The 20,288-nt window shown below is 45.3% G+C and overlaps 1 protein-coding gene across 1 annotated transcript in view; it reads right to left on the reverse strand.

Moving 5' to 3' along the window:
* The window catches only part of PDE9A (phosphodiesterase 9A), a 152,526-nt gene that overhangs the window by 100,476 nt on the left and 31,762 nt on the right, over window positions 1-20,288 (reverse strand). The window contains exons 2-4 of the mRNA XM_004384867.2: window positions 13,630-13,700; window positions 10,124-10,201; window positions 834-877 (exon numbers count right to left, since the gene is read on the reverse strand). Of these exons, the coding sequence (XP_004384924.1) occupies window positions 834-877; window positions 10,124-10,201; window positions 13,630-13,700 (193 nt within the window). The remainder of the gene's footprint in view (window positions 1-833; window positions 878-10,123; window positions 10,202-13,629; window positions 13,701-20,288) is intronic.

Below are 20,288 nucleotides of genomic sequence, written 5' to 3' on the forward strand. Positions count from 1 at the left end.
AAAAAATATATGTCCCCACAAATATGCTCATAACAGCCTTATTCATAAAAGCTCAAAACTGGAAACAACCCAAAAGTCCATCAACCGGTGAGTGTGATCCATCCATACCATGGGATACTAGTCAGTGATGAAAAGAAATGAGCTATTGATACATGCAACAACACGGATAAATCTCAAACACTTTACGTTTAGTCAAACAAGAGTCCAGATACGATGTGATTCCTTTTATATGAAACTCTACAAAGGGCAAGTCTAATCTTTAATGTCAGAAAGTAGGTTAGTTATTGACTGAGGCCAGGTGTCGGGGGAGGAAGGGTTAACTGGGAAGGGACACGAGAGAACTTTTTCCAGGTGACGTAAATGTTCTGCATTTTGATTTTGATGATAGTTACAAGGATCTATAAAATGTTCAAAACTCATGGAAATATGCCCTTAAGTGGTGGCATTTTATTATGCACAAATCACACGTAATAAAAAGTAATTAAAAAGTCCAAAAGGAAACGGGGTTAAAAAAAAAACATACCCTTGATGGATGAGGCACCCTGTGGGCCAGGAGTTGTGACTCACAGTCTGAATGGGGAGAACAGACACTAGACCCAAGAAGACAGGAGTGGAATGTCACCCAGTGTGTGCTAAGTCCCGGGGACAGGGGAGGAGACATGTCCCCGAGGGTTTCAAGATTGTCATGGGCAGAACCTCCGCAGTTGTTTAAGGTTTTAGATTCTGGAGTAGCATAGGGTTTTAGATCCAAAGGCTTACTTAATATATTTTCAATCACAGAGGCAGGCTCGAGCTTTTTTTTTTCCTTATAATTTTGAAAATGATAGCCTTACCAGACAGTTGCTTGATTGCCACTGGTCTCACTTTGTACGGAGTGCTGTAAAAGAGAAGACAGTTCTGCTGTAAGATGCTGTCAAGGACGTTTGCTCAGGTCTGGTTGGAGAGATAAGCACTCTAGAATGAATTAAAATTCAATGGATGCAGGTTTGTTTTCTTTTTTTTTACATTCATTTCTTTGGACGTTCTGAGCTTCCTCATGCAGACTTGTAAATACTTTAAATACATCATTTAAATGATGCACTTCCTCTATAATGCGCATACTTGGCCAACAAAACAAATTTCAGTATCAGATACTGCTACCAATCAAAGGTGGAGCATCCGGTTGACACTGACTGTTGCGGGTGGGCTCCCTCTCTGTTTCTCTTGGTTTGAGCTCATGGCAGCTGCCTCCCCCAGATGAACAACAGAGGATGGTGTCAGTAACTGAGTCGAAAATGCGCTTGTATCTTAGCACTGCCATCCCCAGTGATCATGAGACCCTCAGTGGGTGGGGAGAGAATATTGGCAACACATAACTGACAAAAAAAGTAACTATCACTTATATTCAAGGCAAAGGGGTAAAAAAGACAATTAAGTCAATAGAAAAATAGGCAGCGAATAGGAATTGACAATATCCATTAATAATCAAAAAAGAAGTAAGCTTCACAAAACATGCTCTTTTTTTTTTTTCTTAACCCAGCAGTTTAGCTAAAGTTTAAAACACTGATAACAGGAGTGACAAAGGGCACAGAGAAATCAGCTCTCACAAATATGGCTGCTGGGGGTATTAATTGCCACCACCTTGGAGAAAGTAATCTAGCAATACCTATTAAAATTTAAAACATGAATTTGTCTCAGCAAATAAATTTAGGAAAAATGTATCAGAATTAAACGCCAGTACCTAAGGATACAAGGAGCCCTGGTGGCGCAACCTTTAAGTGCTTGGCTGCTAACCAAAAGGTTGGCAGTTCGAACCCAGTCAGCAGCTCCACAGGAGAAAGAACTGGCAATCTGCTCCCATAAAGATTACAGCCTAGAAAACCTGATGGGGTCTGTCACATGGGTTAGTTACAAGTTGAAATCCATTCAATGGCCCCTTATGACAATAAAACAGCTGAGGATATACTCAGATGTCATTTGTTCATGTCATTCATTCAATAAATATTTATTGAGCACCTACTGTAGTCAGGTGCTGGGGACATAGAAGTAAACAAGACAAAAATGGCCCTGCCCTCAAGGAACTGAAGACCTGCGATATGCAGATGACACAACTTTGCTTGCTGAAAGCAAAGAGGACTTGAAGCACTTACTGATAATCAAAGTCTACAGTTTTCAGTATGGATTACACTTCAGCATAAAACAAAAATCCTCACAACTGGACCGATAAGCAACATTATGATAAATGGAGAAAAGATTGAATTTGTCGAGGATTTCATTTTACTTGGATCTCCAATCAATGCCCGTGGAAGCGGCAGCCAAGAAATCTGCTGCAAAAGACCACTTTAAAGTGTTAAAAAGCAAAGATGTCACTTTGAGGACTAAGGTGCGTCTGACCCACTCACCTCATATGCATGTGAAAGCTGGACAATGAATAAGGAAGACCGAATAAGAATTCAGCTTTGAATTATAGTGTTGGCAAAGAATCTTGAATATACCATGGACTGCCAGGAGAACAAACAATTCTGTGTTGGAAGCAGCACAGACAGAATGCTTCTCAGTAGCGAGGACAGTGAGACTTCATCTCACATACTTTGGACATGTTAGCAGGAGGGACCAGTCCCTGAAGAAGGACATCATGCTTGGTAAAGTAGAGGGTCGGCGAAAAAGAGGAAGACTGAATGAGATGGATTGACACAGTGGCTGCAACAATGGGCTCAAACAGCAATGATTGTGAGGATGGCGCAGACCTGGGCAGTGTTTCGTTTTGTTGTCCATAGGGTTGCTATGAGTTGGAACCAACTCGACAGCATCTAACAACAACATGCTTTGAAAGCATGTGTGTTACCAAACTGTTTGAATGTCTAAGCACTAGAAACACGCTAAGCATCCATCAACAAGGATGGTTGACACAGGTACCATATCGTGGAGTGTTATTAAATTGCTAAAATGATGAAGTGTGCAAGCATTGACCTGAATGGATGCTCATGACATCTTATTAGGTAAAAACAGCAAGTGGCAGGGTAATATATAATGAGCCCATTTCTGGAAAAAGAAAGTACAGAGAATATGGAAGGATACCAGTATCAGTTGTCATGGAATTAACTCCGACTCATGGTGACCCCATGGATGTCAGAGTAGAACTGTGCTCCATAGGGTTTTCAATGGCTGATGTTTTGGAAGTAAATTGCCAGGAGTTTCTCCCTCAGCACCTCTGGGTGAACTCAAACCTCCAACCTTTTGGTTAGCAGCTGAGTGTGTTAACCGTTTGCACCACCCAGGGATTCCAAACTCTTAGCAGTGACTAACTGGGGGTAACATCTGTGGTTTAATGGCTATAGGTAACTAATAAAGTATAAAAATAAAAAAGAGCTAAAACTGCATGACCCTACGGGCGGTGGACAGACAATCCATTGTTGTCTAGAGTTCCTGTCTTGCCCCACAAGGGACTCCAATGTGCACAGAGCATCAAGAAGTGAGTCCATCCCTTCCCTTTCATGAGTCCCCTGCCCCTCCCCAGGAAAAGGCCCTATTTGAAAAAGTCTCTTGGAAGTCGGTTATTTGGATCTGGGGTTCATTTGTTCACAGAGACTACCTCATAAATGGTGTTTGGGTCCTGGACTAGATTACAAAAGATCTTATTCAGAACCATGTGGGTTTGAAAGGTGGCACCAAGTGCAGAGCACAGCCCCTCCAATTAGCTGGTGTTCCACGGGTGGGGGTGCCCCCTGCTCCCACCCCCGGAGGGGCACTCAGTCAACATCAATGCCAATGGCCTCCTTTAACTGCCTAACGCCTGGGCTAAGCAGAGTAATCTCATCATTCCATTCGATTCTACCAGCAACCCTCTGCCTCATGGGTTCACACATATGAGCAGCTTAAAGCTAAGCGAGATCAGGGAACTCCCTGAGAACCACATGCAGTGAGTGAGTGCTGGAACTGGGCTTTGCACCCTAGTCCACGCCCCAGGAGGAAAGGAGTTGAGTACTGGCCTGGAGAGGGAACAGGCGTGAAGGGGTGGTGGAGAGGGATGGTGAGATGGTGGCCACCTCTTCCTTTTCTGTTTTCTCTTTCCTTCTTCCCTTCACTTTCTCATCCTTCTCCCTGCCATAAACACCACTGACAGGGAGGAGTAGTGGGTGGAGGGAGGAAAGTCCAGTAGACCTGAGAGAGAGGATAGTAAGAAAGCTACCTTTGCATCCTCCCTCCCCTTTCCCCACTGCCCTTCCCCATTTCTCCTCTCCCTCCCTCCTCTGGGGGACACAAAGAACAAGTAAGGCCCTCTTCCTTCTCCTCTTCTCCTTCCCTTTGTGCCTTGGCCCCTAAGTCAATGCTGGAGGATGGTGGGGACAAAGGCAGGGAAGGGGTACAGGAGGATGGGTGAAGGTGGCATGGAGAATGACGTTGACTCCACATTGGAGAGGACTAGGGGTGGTCATGGGGACAGAGAAGGAGAAGGTATCCAGCAACTTCTCCCATGAGACCCTGAGGACAGGTACCCTATGGACCTGACAAAAGGATAGGCTTCTGAAGAGACCCTTCTATCATATAAAGATCCTGGGATTTCTTGTCAACCTGAACAGAGCCAGAATCTCCCTTCAAAGCCCATCTCAACCTGCTAAAGCACAAGAAAGATAACTTATCAGCAGGATCTGGTAAGCTAAGGGATGGAAACAGCCAAATTAGCAACTGAGGCCAAAGTAGATTCAGGCCTGGACTGGACTTTAAGACTGTCCCAAATGCTCCCAACAGTTGTAGGAATCTTCCAGCGCTTGGGCCAAACAGCCCTGAGTTGTATTTCTTGGCCTCTCAAGCTTTGTCTTGGCCCCTGGTTCCTTAATCCTCTTGACTCTGAATAGCAGCGATATTTCTCAGAACCAGGATATTGATTCCATGATTGAATGAGCTCTCAGCTCAGTCTAAATTGAATTGCATCTTCATCATTTTCTTCTTCAGTAACAAAATTAATATAAACCACCCCTCTTTGAAAGGGATAAACTTGCCTTGAGCTTTTATTGCATTTGTGTTTTTCCATCACTTAACTGCTTGGGCTCGAAGACCTCTTTGAAAACACATTCTGTAGGAGGAGGAGGCCTGGAGGCATGCCAAAATCTAGGGAGCCTTTAGCCTAAACTGAGAGGATGGGTCCATGTGCCATCTTTGCACATACAAAGCCATTTTCATCCAGCAGAGAGTTGCATGTATCACAACTTGGCTAAAATCAGAAACAGAAGGAGCATTTGTGTGTCACGAATGTGCTATGCCACTCTGGCCCTCTCCCTTCTCTCTGAGTGCCCTGCCATACGCCCCATTTTTTTCTCATGCTATCTAAGCACCCACCACTCGTCTGTCAGTTTGTCGTACTGTGGTGGCTTGTGTGTTGTTGTGATGCTGGGAGATATGCCACCAGTATTTCAAATATCAGCAGGGTCACCCATGGTGGACAGGTTTCAGTGGAGCTTGCAGACTGAGATGAACTAGGAAGAAGGACCTGGTGAACTACTTCTAAAAAAATTGGCCAATGAAAACCTTGTGACTAGCAGAAGAACGTTGGCTGGTATAGTGTCAGAAGATGAGCTCCTCAGGTTGGAAGACACTCAAAATATGACTGGAGAAGAGCTGCCTCCTCAAAGTAGAATTGACCTTAATGACATGGATGGAGTAAAGCTTTTGGAACCTTCATTTGCTGATGTGGTATGACTCAAACTGAGAAGAAACAGCTTGAAACATCAATTAGTAATTGGAACGTGGGAATATATGAAGTATGAATCTAGGAAAGTTGGAAGTTGTCAAAAAATGAAATGGAATGCTTGAAGGCATTAGTGAGCTGAATGATATTGAAAGGGACTGGTATTGGCCATTTTGTATTGGACAATCATATGGTCTACTATGCTGTGAATGACAAATTGAAGCAGAACGGCGTCACATTCATTATCAAAAAGAACAATTCAAGATCTATACTGAAGTACAATACTGCCGGTGATAGGATAATATCCATATGCCTATAAGAAAGATGAATTAATATGGCTATTATTCAAATTTACCCACCAACCACTAATATCAAAGATGAAGAAACTGAAGATTTTTACCAACTTCTGCAGTCTGAAATTGATTAAACATGCAATCAAGATGCATTGATAATTACTGGTAATTGGAATGCGAAAGTTGGAAACAAAGAAGGATCAGTAGTTGGAAAATATGGCCTTAGTGATAGAAAGGACGCCAGAGATAGCATGAAAGAATTTTACAAGACTGACGACCTTTTCACTGGAAATACCTTTTTTCAGCAACATAAACGGTGACTATAAACATTCACCAGATGGAATACCTAGAAATCAAATTGACTACATCTGTGGAAAGAGACGATGGGGAAGTTCAAAATCATCAGTTAGAACAAAGCCAGGGCCGACTGCAGAACAGATCATCAACTGCTCCTATGTAAGTTCAAGGGAGGGGAAAGGAAAATTGGAGTGTTATGGATTGAATTTTGTTCCTCCAAAATATGTGTGGGAATTCTAACCCTTATACCTATGGATGTAATCCCATTTGGGAATAGGGGTTTCTCTTATATCAATGAGGTCATATTAGTGTAGGGTGTGTCCTAAACCTAATCACTTTTGAGACATAAAAGGAACAGATGAGACACAGACAAGCAAGCACACATGTGGGAAAGATAGATGCTGCATGGAGATTGCCAAAGAATTGAGGAACAGAAGCCGAGAGACAAAGCTCTTCCACCAGAGCTGACAGAAAGACAGCCTTCCCTAGAGTCAGTGCCTTGAATTCAGACTCCTAGCCTCCTGAACCGTGAAAAAGCAATTTCTGTTCATCAAAGCCACCCACTTGTAGTATTTCTTTTACAGCAGAAACTAAGACATGGAGGAGCGAACCAGAAGTCTTGCATTCGGTAGCCCAGTCGTGAGATACAATGACCTGAAATAGAGGTTGGCTGGGACAGTCTAAAAGAAGGAGTTTAGTCAAGGAGGCCAGAGACGTCAGTTAGACCCCCTCATTGGTTTCAAATGAGGGGCAGGGAATGAGCCAAAAACTTCTAGGCATAGGAGATGGGGCAACTGGGACCACCACTTCTCATGAAAATCTAGGGGGCCACAGTAAGGAGCCCTTGGGAATTGGTGAAGAGATCAAGGAAAGCCCATCTTGTGGGTGTGGAACTTACAAGAAGCTGAGCATGGTGGACAATACCAGCTGCCTGCAGAAAAAGCCCTGCCCACAAGATGAACTGTAATTCTGGGGATGCGGAGATGAGGAGGAGAGCAAGTCTGAGCAGAGTGACTACAAGTGTCTTCCGAAGTGGAGTAAGCTAAAGAGAGACAAGATCTGGTCGACTGTCCTATTGATTTGGCTGCCTAGACTAGTGGGAAAGGGCCATTGTTTGCAAAGAATAAACAAAGAGTTGGATAGCAGGATTCTGGATATGATTATTCAGCACTTTCCAAGAAGGAGAATCTCTGTGTCAGGTAGATGTGACTTTCTGGTCACTAGAGGGCTGAGCTCCAACCTTCAGCAAGAGTAGCCCCGGAGGTTTTCCCACATTTTTCAATTGTCCTCAATCTGGCTGCCTATTGGAATCACCTGGGGAGGCTTACAAACTTCCTCAAAAATTCAGATTTAATTGGTCCTAGGAGTGGGCTGGGCACAAGTGCCTTTTGAAAGATCCCTGGTGGTTCTAATCCGCAGCCAGGGTCGAAGGCCACTGGTTTTGCTGAACTAGTTTATACTGAGGTGGATTGACACAATAGCTGTAACAATGGACTGGAGCACATCAACCACCCTGAAGATGGTGCAGGACCAGGCAAAGTTTCCTTTCTGTTATACATAAGGTCGCCTTGAGTTGGAGTCGATTCAGCGACAACATCTCTATCCATATCTAAAACCATATCCATGCCTATATTATCTATATCACCAATAATTATACCCATATCCATCTCTATATCAGAGTGACATCTGGGCCTCTCACATGTAGAGTGTTCTAGACCGCGGGCACAGGAACGCATTTCGTCTGGTGTAGTCTTACGTTTTCTCCTGTTGACAAGGCACCCGAGGCCGGAGAGGTCAGTTGGTCAAGCTCAGCTACCCCTGTTTCCTGTCCAGTTTGAATACCTCTACATACAAATGAATTTCATTGAATTGAGGAAGAATAATGCAGGTTAGCTCAGTTAAAGCACCAGCTTGCACTGACATAACATACTGGTAGATGTTTTCCCTTTCTGCGAGACAGTTTTAGCCGTGTGGAATGTCAGGGGACCACAGGCCACTGGCTCACTTTCCTTCTGCAGCAGGATCTGGGTCAGGCCAAGTTTGTGCTGAGATTATAACAACCTTTGGAGTCTTTGGGGAGCCAATTAGCGCTGTCCCTTCCGGGAAGTTGGAAGTCTATAATCAGAGCAAGGGGTGGGGGTGGAGGATGGGCCTCCTGGGGGAAGAAATGAGAGGGACTGGTGGGCACAGCTGGGAGTGGGGGAGGCCTGGCAGGAGCGTCCAAGGCACGGGGCAGGCAGCTGACTAGACCAGCGCCAGCTGCTGGCCACTGAGCACCAGGACCGTCGTGGTTGCTAAGACTTTCTAGAATTTAGTACCTCCCACGAACTGGTCATTTGGTCATCTCCTTGTCTGTTTTTTGGTAGATGCCTGCACCAAAGCCTTCATTGACTCAGGAGGGTTTGTGCCCTTGACTAGGGAGGGCAGGGGCTTAGGAAGAGGCTGGCATCCGTCCCCAGAACCCTGGTGGACTGTTGACAGTGGGCTTCCAGGGCAGCAGGAGGAAGAACAGGTGCCCTACCCAACCCCTAGGTGCTCAGGTGTGCACACAGCTTGTGTGGGCAGCCTCTCAGCGGTCTGAGTGGGGTCCAAGGCCATTCCATCGTGTGGAGCCCAAACATTTAAACGTTGCTGTGAGCAGCCATGGCCTTGAGTTGCCGAGAAATGCAAGGTTGTGTGTAGGGCAGCTTCTCTGTGAGCTCAGCTGGGCTCGCTGTGGGTCAGGTGGGCAGGACGCGCTGATGACCGGATTCACTATGGTCAGTAACATCTGTCAGGCTCCAGAAGGAGGACCAGTGAGGAGCAGAGAACCACAGAGAGGGGTCCTGAGGGCACTCCATGCTCAATGCCTCGCCAGACCCCAGCCTCCCTGAGAACACAACTTAAATTCTGCATCGCCCAACCAAAGTTGGAGATGGCCAGGGAGTCTTCTGGGTCACTTGGCAAAGGGTGGGTCACAGATCTGAGGGGGCCCTGCTCAGTGTCCTTTCTTCAGCCACACACAGCTGGCTTGTCCCACTTAATCTTATATATACTCACAAACACATTTGCTGCCAACACCTTTTACTTTCTAGCCTCTCCTGGTTCTCTGTGCTCCTGGCTTCCTTTCTCCTCCTCTGGAGCCCTGGTGGCTCAGTGGTTAAGAGCTCAGCTGCTAACCAAAAGGTGGGCAGTTCGAATCCACCAGCCGTTCCTTGGAAACCCTATGGGGCAGTTCTACTCTGTCCTATAGGGTCGCTATGAGTTGGAATCGACTCGAGGGCAACGGGTTTGGTTTTTGACTACTGTATATTGAAGCCCTGGTGGTGCAGTGGTTAAGAGCTATGGTTGCCAACCAAAAGGTTGTTCAATGGCAATGGGTGTGGGTCCCAGGAGTACGTAGGCTGGCATCCTTTTATAACATGGGGCTTGTCCAAATGGGTAAACGTTAAATGCCCCCAAGGGCTCTGGGGAGGGCCTCTCCTGCAGCCCTTTCAGGGTAGACAGTTCGGCATTCACAGCAGGGGTTTTGGGGCCTGGTTCTACTACTTGAACTTGGGCCTGGTCCCGTGCCTCAGTTTCCCCATCTGTAAAATGGTAATAACAGTGCCGCCTCATAGGGCTCCTGTTGCAAACTGAATATAGAATTCGAGGAACGGTCCCTGGGGGTGCCAGTAATTGTTGTTATTATGGAAAGTGACTAGTTCTTCTGCAAACAAATGAGCTTAATCAAGCCTCCTTCACAACCCACCAACTCTCACCCTTCCATGTTTGGTTGACATTCAGCAGTAAATTAAAAAAAAAAAAAAAGGAAACCCTGTTGTATCATGTAGAGATGTAAACACCCCAAGAGAAGAACAAGCTGAGGAAGCTGGCGGAAGCTTCTTACCGTTCTGAGTTTGTGGGCATGGTGGGGTCAATGGAGACCATGGCGTCATCTGTGGTCAGGAGGGAGATGGTTGTGTTCCTGAAAAACACACCAAGACAGTGCTCTCACATGTGATGTTCTCCACTCTGGGGTGCACATGTGGATTTGACAAAGGCCTGGGTCACACGGATTCCCCCATTATTAGCATCTGCATTCTTGCGGCGTATTTATTACAGTCAATGAATCAATATTGATAGATTATTATTAACTAAAGTCTATAGTTTACATTGTTGTTAGTTGCCATGGAGATGATTGTGGCTCATGGCAACCCCATGTGTACAGAGTAGAACTGTGCTTCATGGGGTGTTCAAGGCTGTGAAGCCAGGCCTGTCTTCCGAGATGCCTCTGAGTGGGTTTGAGCTGCCAACCTTTTGGCTAGCGGTCAAGCACTTAACAGCTTTCGCCAACCAGTAACTCCATACAGTTTACGTTGGGGTTCACCATTTGTGTTGTACAGTCTTATGGGTTTTGACAAATGCATAATGTCATGTGTCTACTATTATAGAATCATACTGGGGGATATGACCCTAGAAAGAACAAGAACATGAGTAGCAGGGACTAGCAAGTTCAAATGGGGCTGTGAGACACCAGCAAAGGTAGTCATCATCAAGACATTTGTGATGGTTAAGACTGCGTGTCAACTGGGCTGGGCCATGATTCTCAGTGTTTATATGTGATCAGTCCCATGATGGCATCTGCTATCAGTAGCCAATCTGTTGAAAGGGAGTTTCGTTGGGGGTGTGGCCTGCGTCCAAACATAAGCAGACGTTCTGGCTTTTTGCTCGCTGTGGATCCTGCCGCTGCCTCCTGTTCATCTGACTTCCGGTTCTTGGGACTTGAGCTATCAGCTTATCTGCTGATCTTGGGATTCACCCATCTTCACAGCCTGTAAGCAGAGCCCTGCTCTCCGACCTGCCGATCTTGGGTTCGCCAGCCCTTGCAGCTACGTGAATCAACAGAAGCCTCTACCTTGATCCACGGACTTGGGATGGTCCAGCCTCTACAATTGCATGAGCTGTTTCCTTGATATAAGTCTCTCTCTATATATATTTATATGCTATACTGGTTTTGCTTCTCTAGAGAATCCAGCCTAAGACAATGCTGAAACTCCACTTGTCAATAAATTAAATGGTGGTGTGTAATTCTAAGTGCTTTGTAGATTTTTAAATCATTTAAAATGAGAATTGGAAGAAGTCTAATTTACTACATTAGTAAATAACAAAAAAACTGTTGTAAAATAAAAGTGGACATTTACATCAGCGGACGATGAATTCAGGGTTTCCTTTTTTGCTCCCAGTTCCTTTGTGAGCTCATCTAAACTGGCATAAAATTCTCCTATGAAACAGTTTTGACTGGATGAAATGAGTGTTCCTCCTCCAGCCTGTCATCTTTTGGGGCCTCTTATGAACTGTAGTTACCTTGAGCAAGTTACTTAAGTGCTCTGATCTTTAGATATATTTTTTAAAATCTGTGCAATAGGGGAGGATGTCCAGACTCCAGAGATATATTTATAATATGATTTTATATAATATACATAAATAATATGATATATAATATGTATTTTATATATATATATATCATATTATTTATACATATTATATAATGTATTGTGGTTAACTGCCATCAAGTCAGCCCTGCTCATGGTGACTCCATGTGTTTACAGAGTAGAACTGCTCTATACAGTTTTTTGGCTGTAATCTTTATGGAAACAGTTCATCAAGGCTTTCTTCCATGGTACCACTGGGTGGGTTTGAACTACCAACCTTTAGGGTAGCAGCTGATCACAAACTTCTGGCACTACCCAGTCTCCTCATATAATATATAATATAGTATAGTGTAATATAATATAATATAATATAATGTATATATTTCTTAGCAGAGTGCCTAATAAATGGTGCCAAAGATATCTCAAACTGTGGGCTATTTTTACTGCTACGAACTCGGCCACTTGCTGTAATTTCAGGCACACAGTTTCATCCCTAGAGTCTCTTCTCACCTGTCCCCAAAAGACTTCTTTTGTCCTCCTCCTTTACCTCTCACCTTCTCTGACCAGGATCCTAACCTTAAAGTTAATTGCAACGGGCACATTTTTATCATTGGAAAGTTAGAATGCTAATAATTAGAAGGAGCCCTGGCGTAGTGGTTAAGAGCCTGGCTGCTAACCAAAAGGTGGGCAGTTCCAATCCTCCAGCTGCTCCTTGGAAACCTTATGGGGCAGGTCTACTCTGTCCTATAGGGTCGATATGAGTTGGAATCAACCCGATGGCACCTAACAACAATAACAACAACAATAATTAGAAATTCACTTGCTCAAACAAACTATTGATTCAGGAAAAAGCAACTGTTACAGAATTCTGACAATTCTATAAGGTAGAATTCTGGTCTCTTCAACTCATTTCGGTACTCTAACTTTTGCCAAATGTTGATCTGTGTAGAACTCCCTGAGACAGAAAAAACATCTGCTTGATTGTTTGGGGCCAGAGGACTAAAACCAAAACACAACCACCCTCCTTTCTCCTCTCTCCAAAAATGAATGAATAAATGAGAAAGAAAGAACAAACGAACAAACAAATGAAGAAAAGAAAGAACGTGTGAAGGAGGAAGAGACGGAGAGAGGGAGGAAGAAGACTTTAAAATGATAGTTGTTGCTTAATTCTGCCCAGTGAACTTCTCTGTGTGGACACAGTGATCCCTGTTGACATGCAGTGGCAGAAATTTCAGCCAAGCTCTCCCTAGGGCTTTACCAATTGACTTGAAAGAGCCCCTGAGAACAAGGTGAACCCAACTGAAATTTCCACACCTTTCTATCCCTTGCGATGGTTGAGGTTGTGTGTTTACTTGGCTGGGCCATGATTCTCAGTGGTTTGGCAGTTATGTAATGATGTAGTTTGGCAGTTATGTAATGATGTAGTCATCCTCCATGATGTGATCTGATGTGATCAGCCAATCAATCGTAAGGGGAGTTTCCTTGGGGGTGTGGCCTGCATCCAATATATATATGGATGTTCTGGCAAAGCTCACTTGCTTGCTGTGGATGCTGCATCCAGCTCATCATCATCTGACCTCCAGTTCTTGGGACTTGAACCAGCTGCCTGCTGTACTGTCTGCTGATCTTGGGATTCATCATCCTCCTCAGCCTGGGAGCCAGCAGCCGGCCGTCTGACCTGCTGATCTTGGGTTCGTTAGCCCCTGCAGCTGTGTGAGTCAGGAGAAGCCTCCAGCCTGACATCTGACCCACGGACTTGGGACTTGCCAGCCTCTACAACCACACGAGCCATTTCCTTGAGATAAATCTCTCTCTATATACATGTACACTCTACTGATTTTGCTTCTCTAGAGAACCAGGCCAAAACATCTCCTATATGTGATGACTTGCCCTTTCAAAGAACCTTCCTCTCAAGCGGAATTGGAAAAGGCCTGGAGGCAAAATGGCGGCCATTCTAACAAGGAAGCATGCGAGCACTCACCGAGGCAGGCCGGTGGCGATGCAGAACAGATCCATGATGTCACTGGAGTTACAGTACTTGCTGAAGACCACCTACAAAACACAACAGAAGCATGCAGTGAAGAGCGGGCAGGGAGAGGGGCAATTAGTTTCCATGGAGATGCCAACTCCCATGTGCTTTCTCTCTGGTTCCCACCTAAAGGTCTATTTTAAAAAGAAAAAAATATCACCACAGGCACTAGAATATTACATGTGCATCTTTTCAGTTAGTCAATTTATACAGGTTTTGAAAACTCCATTCTTTTGTTCAATAAAAACAGCTTGAAAAATCAAGTGATGGTCCACATAAACACATCTGTGCATGCCATTGCTGCTACGTGAGAATCATGTATAATATTGGAACAACTGATTGTCAGCTTTGGCTTAATGATATCACAGGAGTCTCCAATTATCTCACGGGGACTATTATGTTAAAAAAATTTAAGTTAACTTAAAAAAATTTGCATAGATATTTTTAGAGCAATTTTAGGTGTACAGGAAAATTGTGCAGGAAGAACAGAGTTCCTATAAGCTCCCTGTCCCCCTACACACTGGCACACTGGTTCTCCTGTTATTAACATCTTGCATTCCTGTGGTACATTTGTTACAACCAATGAACCAATATTCATATATTATTATTAACTAAAGTCCATAGTTCTCATCAGGGCTCAATCTTTGGGTTACACAGGCCAATGGGTTTTGACAAAAGCATGATGCCATGAGTCCACCATTACAACAACTTGCAGAATAGTGTCACTGCCCTAAAAATGCCCTGTGCTCCACCTGTCCATCCCTTTCCTTGAGCCCCTGGTAACCACTGGTCTTTTCACTGTCTCTAGAGTTTTGCTTGTTACAGAACGTACTATAGTTGGAATCATGCAGTATGCAGCCTTTTCAGACTAGCATTTACCAGCAAGTCGCTGTCAAGTCGACCCCAACTCATGGTGACCCCATGTGTGTCAGAGTGGAACTGTGTTCCAGAAGATATTCAGTGGCTGATTTTTTGGAAATAGACTGCCAGGCCCTTCTTCTGAGCTGCCTCTGGATGGACTCAAACCTCCAACCCTTCGATTAGCAGCCAAGTGCTTAACCGTTTGCACAGAGGAGGGTGACCTTGGAGTTCAATTCCCTCCATCTGCATCTGGCAGGACGGCTCCAAGCCACAGGCTTCTCGGGGCTTGCTCCGAAGGAGGTGCATGGACCAGCGTCACCTCAAAAGGCAGGTGTGGGTAGAGTGTGGACTCTCAGCCTCTTAAGCCTGGAACACTTGTCCGACACCTGCCTTTGCCCAGGAGGGAAGTGACCTTGCCAAGGCCACACAGCACATCCTCATCACGACCTTTTCTGGTAGCAGTTTAGGTTGTGGAAAGCCAGGCCGCCTGGGTTGGAGTCCTTGACTCTCTGCTTGTTACCCCTGTGACCTGGGCAAGTCATTCAACCTCTTCCTGCCTCAATTTTATCTTCTGTAAAATGGGCACAAATGTGTTAGCTGTCATCTACAGCTTGTCTTGCTATCCTCTGACGTTGGCCTGAAAGCTGTGCTGGCAGCTACCAGTGAGAGTTTGTGAATTTAGGAAGGTCATCCTCAGAGCCCCCAGAGAAGGACAGCGCCAGGCACTTCACGCTACTGTCCCTCCAAAGAACACGCTCTCGGGGACAGGCTGCTGATGGCCTCACTTAGATAACTGCACTCACGCAGGATCCCCAGACGTTTTTTCAATTGAGAAACAGGCAGCTCTATAACACTGCTAACCCAAGATGAGTGGAACAAGAACCAATTACACAGGACTGAATGAGCTGGCAGGGAATATTTACTGTGGTTGTCCGGAATGTTGATGTTCTAATCTTTGATTTTCTGAATATATTGTCGTGAGCTGCCCTCAAGTCAGCTCCAACTCATGGCAACCTGACCTACAACAGAACAAAACGTGGCCTGGCCCTGTGTCACCCTCACAATCACCAGCATGTCTGAGTCTATTAGCGTGGCTTTTGTGCCAATTTATTTCACTGACCGTCTTCCATGCCCTCATTCTCAATATGTAAGGAAGCCAGCCCTTTCTCTTTCTCCTTAAGCTGTTTGTAACTGTTAACAACCTAGTAGATTCTTTTGTAAACTGAAACATTGTTAAATAATATCTGATTTTTACCCACTGCTCCCCTCGCCTCCAAATTCAGAAGATTTTATTAAGTCCTTACTTTTCATTGAAATATAGTTCTTTGCTAAGGTTCCATAAGAATCTGTTCTCCTTATTGCTAGGCTATAAATGGAAAAATCAGTTATGCAACCAAGACCTTGCCTGGAAAGTCATATTTGAGAATGATCCTCTTTACTTAGGTAGGACATGACATTTCTAAGGAGCTAAGGTTGACTTTGTGGAGCTGATGCTTACAAAGCGCTCCCAGGAGAACTGGCCTGGTAGTTCCCAGTGGATGGTTAATTTTATGTGTCAACTTGGTTAGGTTATGGTTCCCAATGGTTTGGCCAAACGCTAGTCTAGTTGCTGTTATGAATTAGTTACATGTGATTAAATCAATTGGCCTCTGGTAGAGCAGATTACCTTCCATAATGTAACCTAATCGAATGTAATGTAATTACTTTCCATAATGCAATCTAATGTAATGTGATCAATCAATCAGTTGGTGTAGGGTGGATCCTAAACCTAATAACTTCTGAGTTATAAGAAGACCAGAATAGACAGAGAGACGCACACATGGGAGAAGACAGACGCCATATAAGGATCATCAAGGAACCAAGGAACTCCCAGGGCTACTAACAAGGGTTTTCACTGGCTGATTTTTACAAGTAGATTCCCAGGCCTGTCTTCCTAGTTTGTCTTAGTCTAGAAGCTCCGCTGAAACCTGTTCAGCATCATAGCAACATACAAGCCTCCACTGACAGATGGGTGGTGGCTGTGCATGAGGTGCATTGGCCAGGAACTCAACCTGGGTCTCCTGCCTGGAAGGTGAGAATTCTACCATTGAACGACCACTGCTCCCATATCTGCATGCTACGACTTTGCAAATCCCGTATGCTTCATGGAAACAAAGAGTGCACAAAAGGCATTGGTAAAATGAAATTAAAGAATACAATGTGGAGGCAGAAAGAATAAAAGAAAACCCAGATTTTCTTTGAGTCCAACTCTGAGTCCAGTTGGGGCTGGGGTTCCTACGGCATATCTCCCCAAATTCTTTTCTGTGGTTTGATTGGCAGGCAGGGATATTAAAACAAGAGCAGAAGAACAACTGAGAGCACAGAGGGCCTCTCCTTCACCAGATATTGATCATCCCCATACGCAGCTGAGGCCTGCGAATGTCAGTGGGTATCTTTCTCTCTGGGGAACGTTTATGCTGTCTGCACAAAAGAACAACGATTACTGGCCCAGTGCTCATCACAAACCAAGCATCTTTCCAACAGATTTACATAAGGAAACTGTTATGGGTAGAATTGTGTTCCCAAAAAAGATATGTTGAACCAGACTTACTGGCCTGACAGAGACTGGAGAAACCCCATGAGTATGGCCCCTGGACACCCTTTGAGCTCAGTAATGAAGTCACTCCCAAGGTTCACCCTTCAGCCAAAGAATAAACAGCCCCATAAAACAAAATGAGACTAATGAGGGACAACAGTCCAGGGACAAGGACTAGAAGGCAGGAGGGGACAGGAAAGCTGGTAATAGCAGCTCAAGGTAGAAAAGGGAGAGTGTTGACATGTCATGGCGCTGTTAACCAATGTCATAAAACAATATGTATACTGTTTAAGGAGAAACTATCTGTTCTGTAAACCTTCATCTAAAATACAATAAAAAAAAATTTAAAAAATGATATGTTGAAGCCCTTACCCCTGGTACCTACAAACTTGGCCTTGTTTGGAAATAGGGTCTTTGAAGAAGTCATTAGTTAACAGGAGGTCATACTGGAATAGGGTGAGTCCTAATCCTATATCTCCTTATAAAGGAGCATAGACACAGAGGGAAGATGGCTGTGTGAAGGTCAAGGCAGAGACTGGAGTGATAAATCTACAGGCCAAGGATCACTGGAAGTCACCAAAAGCTAGGAGGGACAGCATGACCCTGCAGACACCCTGATTTCAGACTCCTAGCCTCCAGAGCTGTAAGAGAATAAATTTCTGTGGCTTTAAACTACCCACTTTGTGGTACTTTGTTATTAAAAAAAAAAAAAAAAAACTAAACCAAATTTGTTGCTGTAGAGTTGATTCTGACTCCCAGTGACCCTCTAAGACAGAGTAGAACCACCGATAGGGTTTCTAAGGAGCAGCTGGTGGATTTGAACCGCTGACCTTTGGGTTAGCAGCCCAGCTCTTAACCACTGCACCACCAGGGCTCCAGACTTTTTTATAGCAGCTCTAAAAAACTAACACAGAAACCGTGTGTCTTAGTTACCTTGTGCTGCTGTAACAGAAAGACCACAAATGGGTGGCTTTAACAAACAGAAATTTATTTTCTCACGGTTGAAGAGGCTAGAAGTCTGAATTCAGGGCACCAGCTCTAGGGGAAGGCTTTCCTCTCTCTGTTGGTTCTAGGGGAAGGTCCTTGTCTCTTTAGCTTGTTTTCTGGTTCCTTGGAGATCTCTATGTGGCTTGGCATCATCTTCCCTCATCTCAGTTTGCTTAACTTGCTCCTTGTATAATTTGTAAGAGGCTAATCCTGCCTCATTAACATAACAAAGACAACCCATTCCCAAATGGGATTATAACCACAGGCACAGAGGTTACGATTTACAACACATTTTGAGGGGACACAGTTCAAACCTAACACCGAGGCACACAGACTTAAGTAGTTCCCACAAGACCCAGCTAGCAAGTGGGGTTTCAGGATTGTAACCCAAGCCACTGGGTCATAGAGTACCTACACACTTAACCACACATATACTGACTCCTAGGTTTTGGTACATATTTACTGTCTATATTCAAGTCCAGTAACACGTGGAACTTCCAGACTAAGACAGACTAGGAAGAAAGGGCTGGAAATCTAATTCTGAAAATCAGCCAGTGAAAACCCTATGGACCACAATGGTCCCACAGACAACTGATCATGGGGATGGGGATGGCACAGGACTGGGTGGCATTTCATTCTGTGGTGCATGGAGTCACCATGAGTTGGGGGCCAACTGGAGGGCAGTGAACAACAACATTTAAGCCTCGTTCTAGGAACGGTGCTGTGGAACGAAGAGTGGACTTGGGACCTGGAAGGCCTGGCTTCCCCTTGTCTCTGCCAGCAACTCCTTTGTCCACTACTCCTCACTCATCCACCATGGGCAAGCCCATAACCACTCAGGGTCTCAGTTTACCATTCTGTGAACAGGGTTGAGAGTGTCAGCCCCACCTACTTCTGGGACTGTGATGAGCATCAAGGGAACGTGCTTGAAAAGGATTCTTCAAAACACTGCTGGTTGGACATCAGATCCAGCTCTATTCCATTTCAGTTGTCCACGAGCCTTAGCAGTCCCTCCTGACTCTAGAAGCCTATGATTCTAGGCTCAAGCCTCCACTGGCCTCCAACTTGTCAAAAGCATCCAGAATAACTTTCGCCATGTTTTGTTCGCCACCCAATTTTATTTTAGTAGGAATTCAAATTTACATTCTGCAAGACCTCCAGAGCCTGGAGAAAGAACGTCCAACCCAGCTACTCTCTTTCCACTACTTCCTGAGGAAGGATGCAGCCCGTGACCACCAGAAAGGCAGAAATGGAGGCCCGGGAGGGGCCCCCAAGCTGCATGCTCCCACCAAGATGGCACTTTGACTTGTTGGAATGGGTAAATGGTCAATCAACATAAGCAGAGGAGCTCAGTGTCACTGGTACACAAACAGGATGGATGGAACTTAATGGTCTAGCTCATTCTGTGGACTGGCTCATCTCTGTCAGACAGTGTCAGGAGGGCAGAATGGGGCCCAGGTCTCTGGTCAGGGTGTACCCTCCCATGTGGTTACCACCCTGGGAGGTTGAGTAGGGTGGGGTAATTTTGCCTTACAGATGGAGACTCAGGAGAGAGGCCCAGGGAACCACAGTGACCAGCACTTGCCATCACAGCAAGCGGCAGCTCCTCCAACTGGCTGTCCATCCCACATTCCCTAGAGCCCTTGACAGGCAGCCTCTGCTCCTGGTGACCCTGCTCCCCGTGGGTGACTGGACGAGGCAGACGCCTGGCCTAAGATGACCTGGCCAGGCCCATCACAATCCCTAGGGAGGACTGTTATTGAGTTTCACAGCTGTTGGCACAGGAGGTGGGCACAGGGTCTTGGAGAGTCCCTGCATGCTGTGATGGTCACAGCTGGTAGGGAGGGGGACTGATGCATGGAGGACAGTTGAGAGGCCAAGAGGGGTGGGGCACGGAGATGAGGAGACCCTAGGACTCACCCAGGCTTCCTGGCACTCAGGATCCCAGGTTTTTTCTGGGGGATCTGCATTATCCTTACAGAGATCTCCGCAGGGCCTCCTTCCCGCATCCCTCGGCCCGCCACACAAACTCAGACCTTTTCCTCCAATCTGTCTGCATAAAAGGTTTGCTGTTTCTTGAAATCAGGAGCCTCCACCAGGAAACTTAGAACAAGCAGGGTTGCTATGTGCGGGCAGACAGTGGGAGGGCTGCCGACACCCCTGTAGGGGCCGCAGGGCTCACTGGACA

This window comes from Trichechus manatus, unplaced genomic scaffold, assembly GCF_000243295.1.
Source record: "Trichechus manatus latirostris isolate Lorelei unplaced genomic scaffold, TriManLat1.0 scaffold00128, whole genome shotgun sequence".
In the NCBI taxonomy this organism is placed as follows: domain Eukaryota; kingdom Metazoa; phylum Chordata; class Mammalia; order Sirenia; family Trichechidae; genus Trichechus; species Trichechus manatus.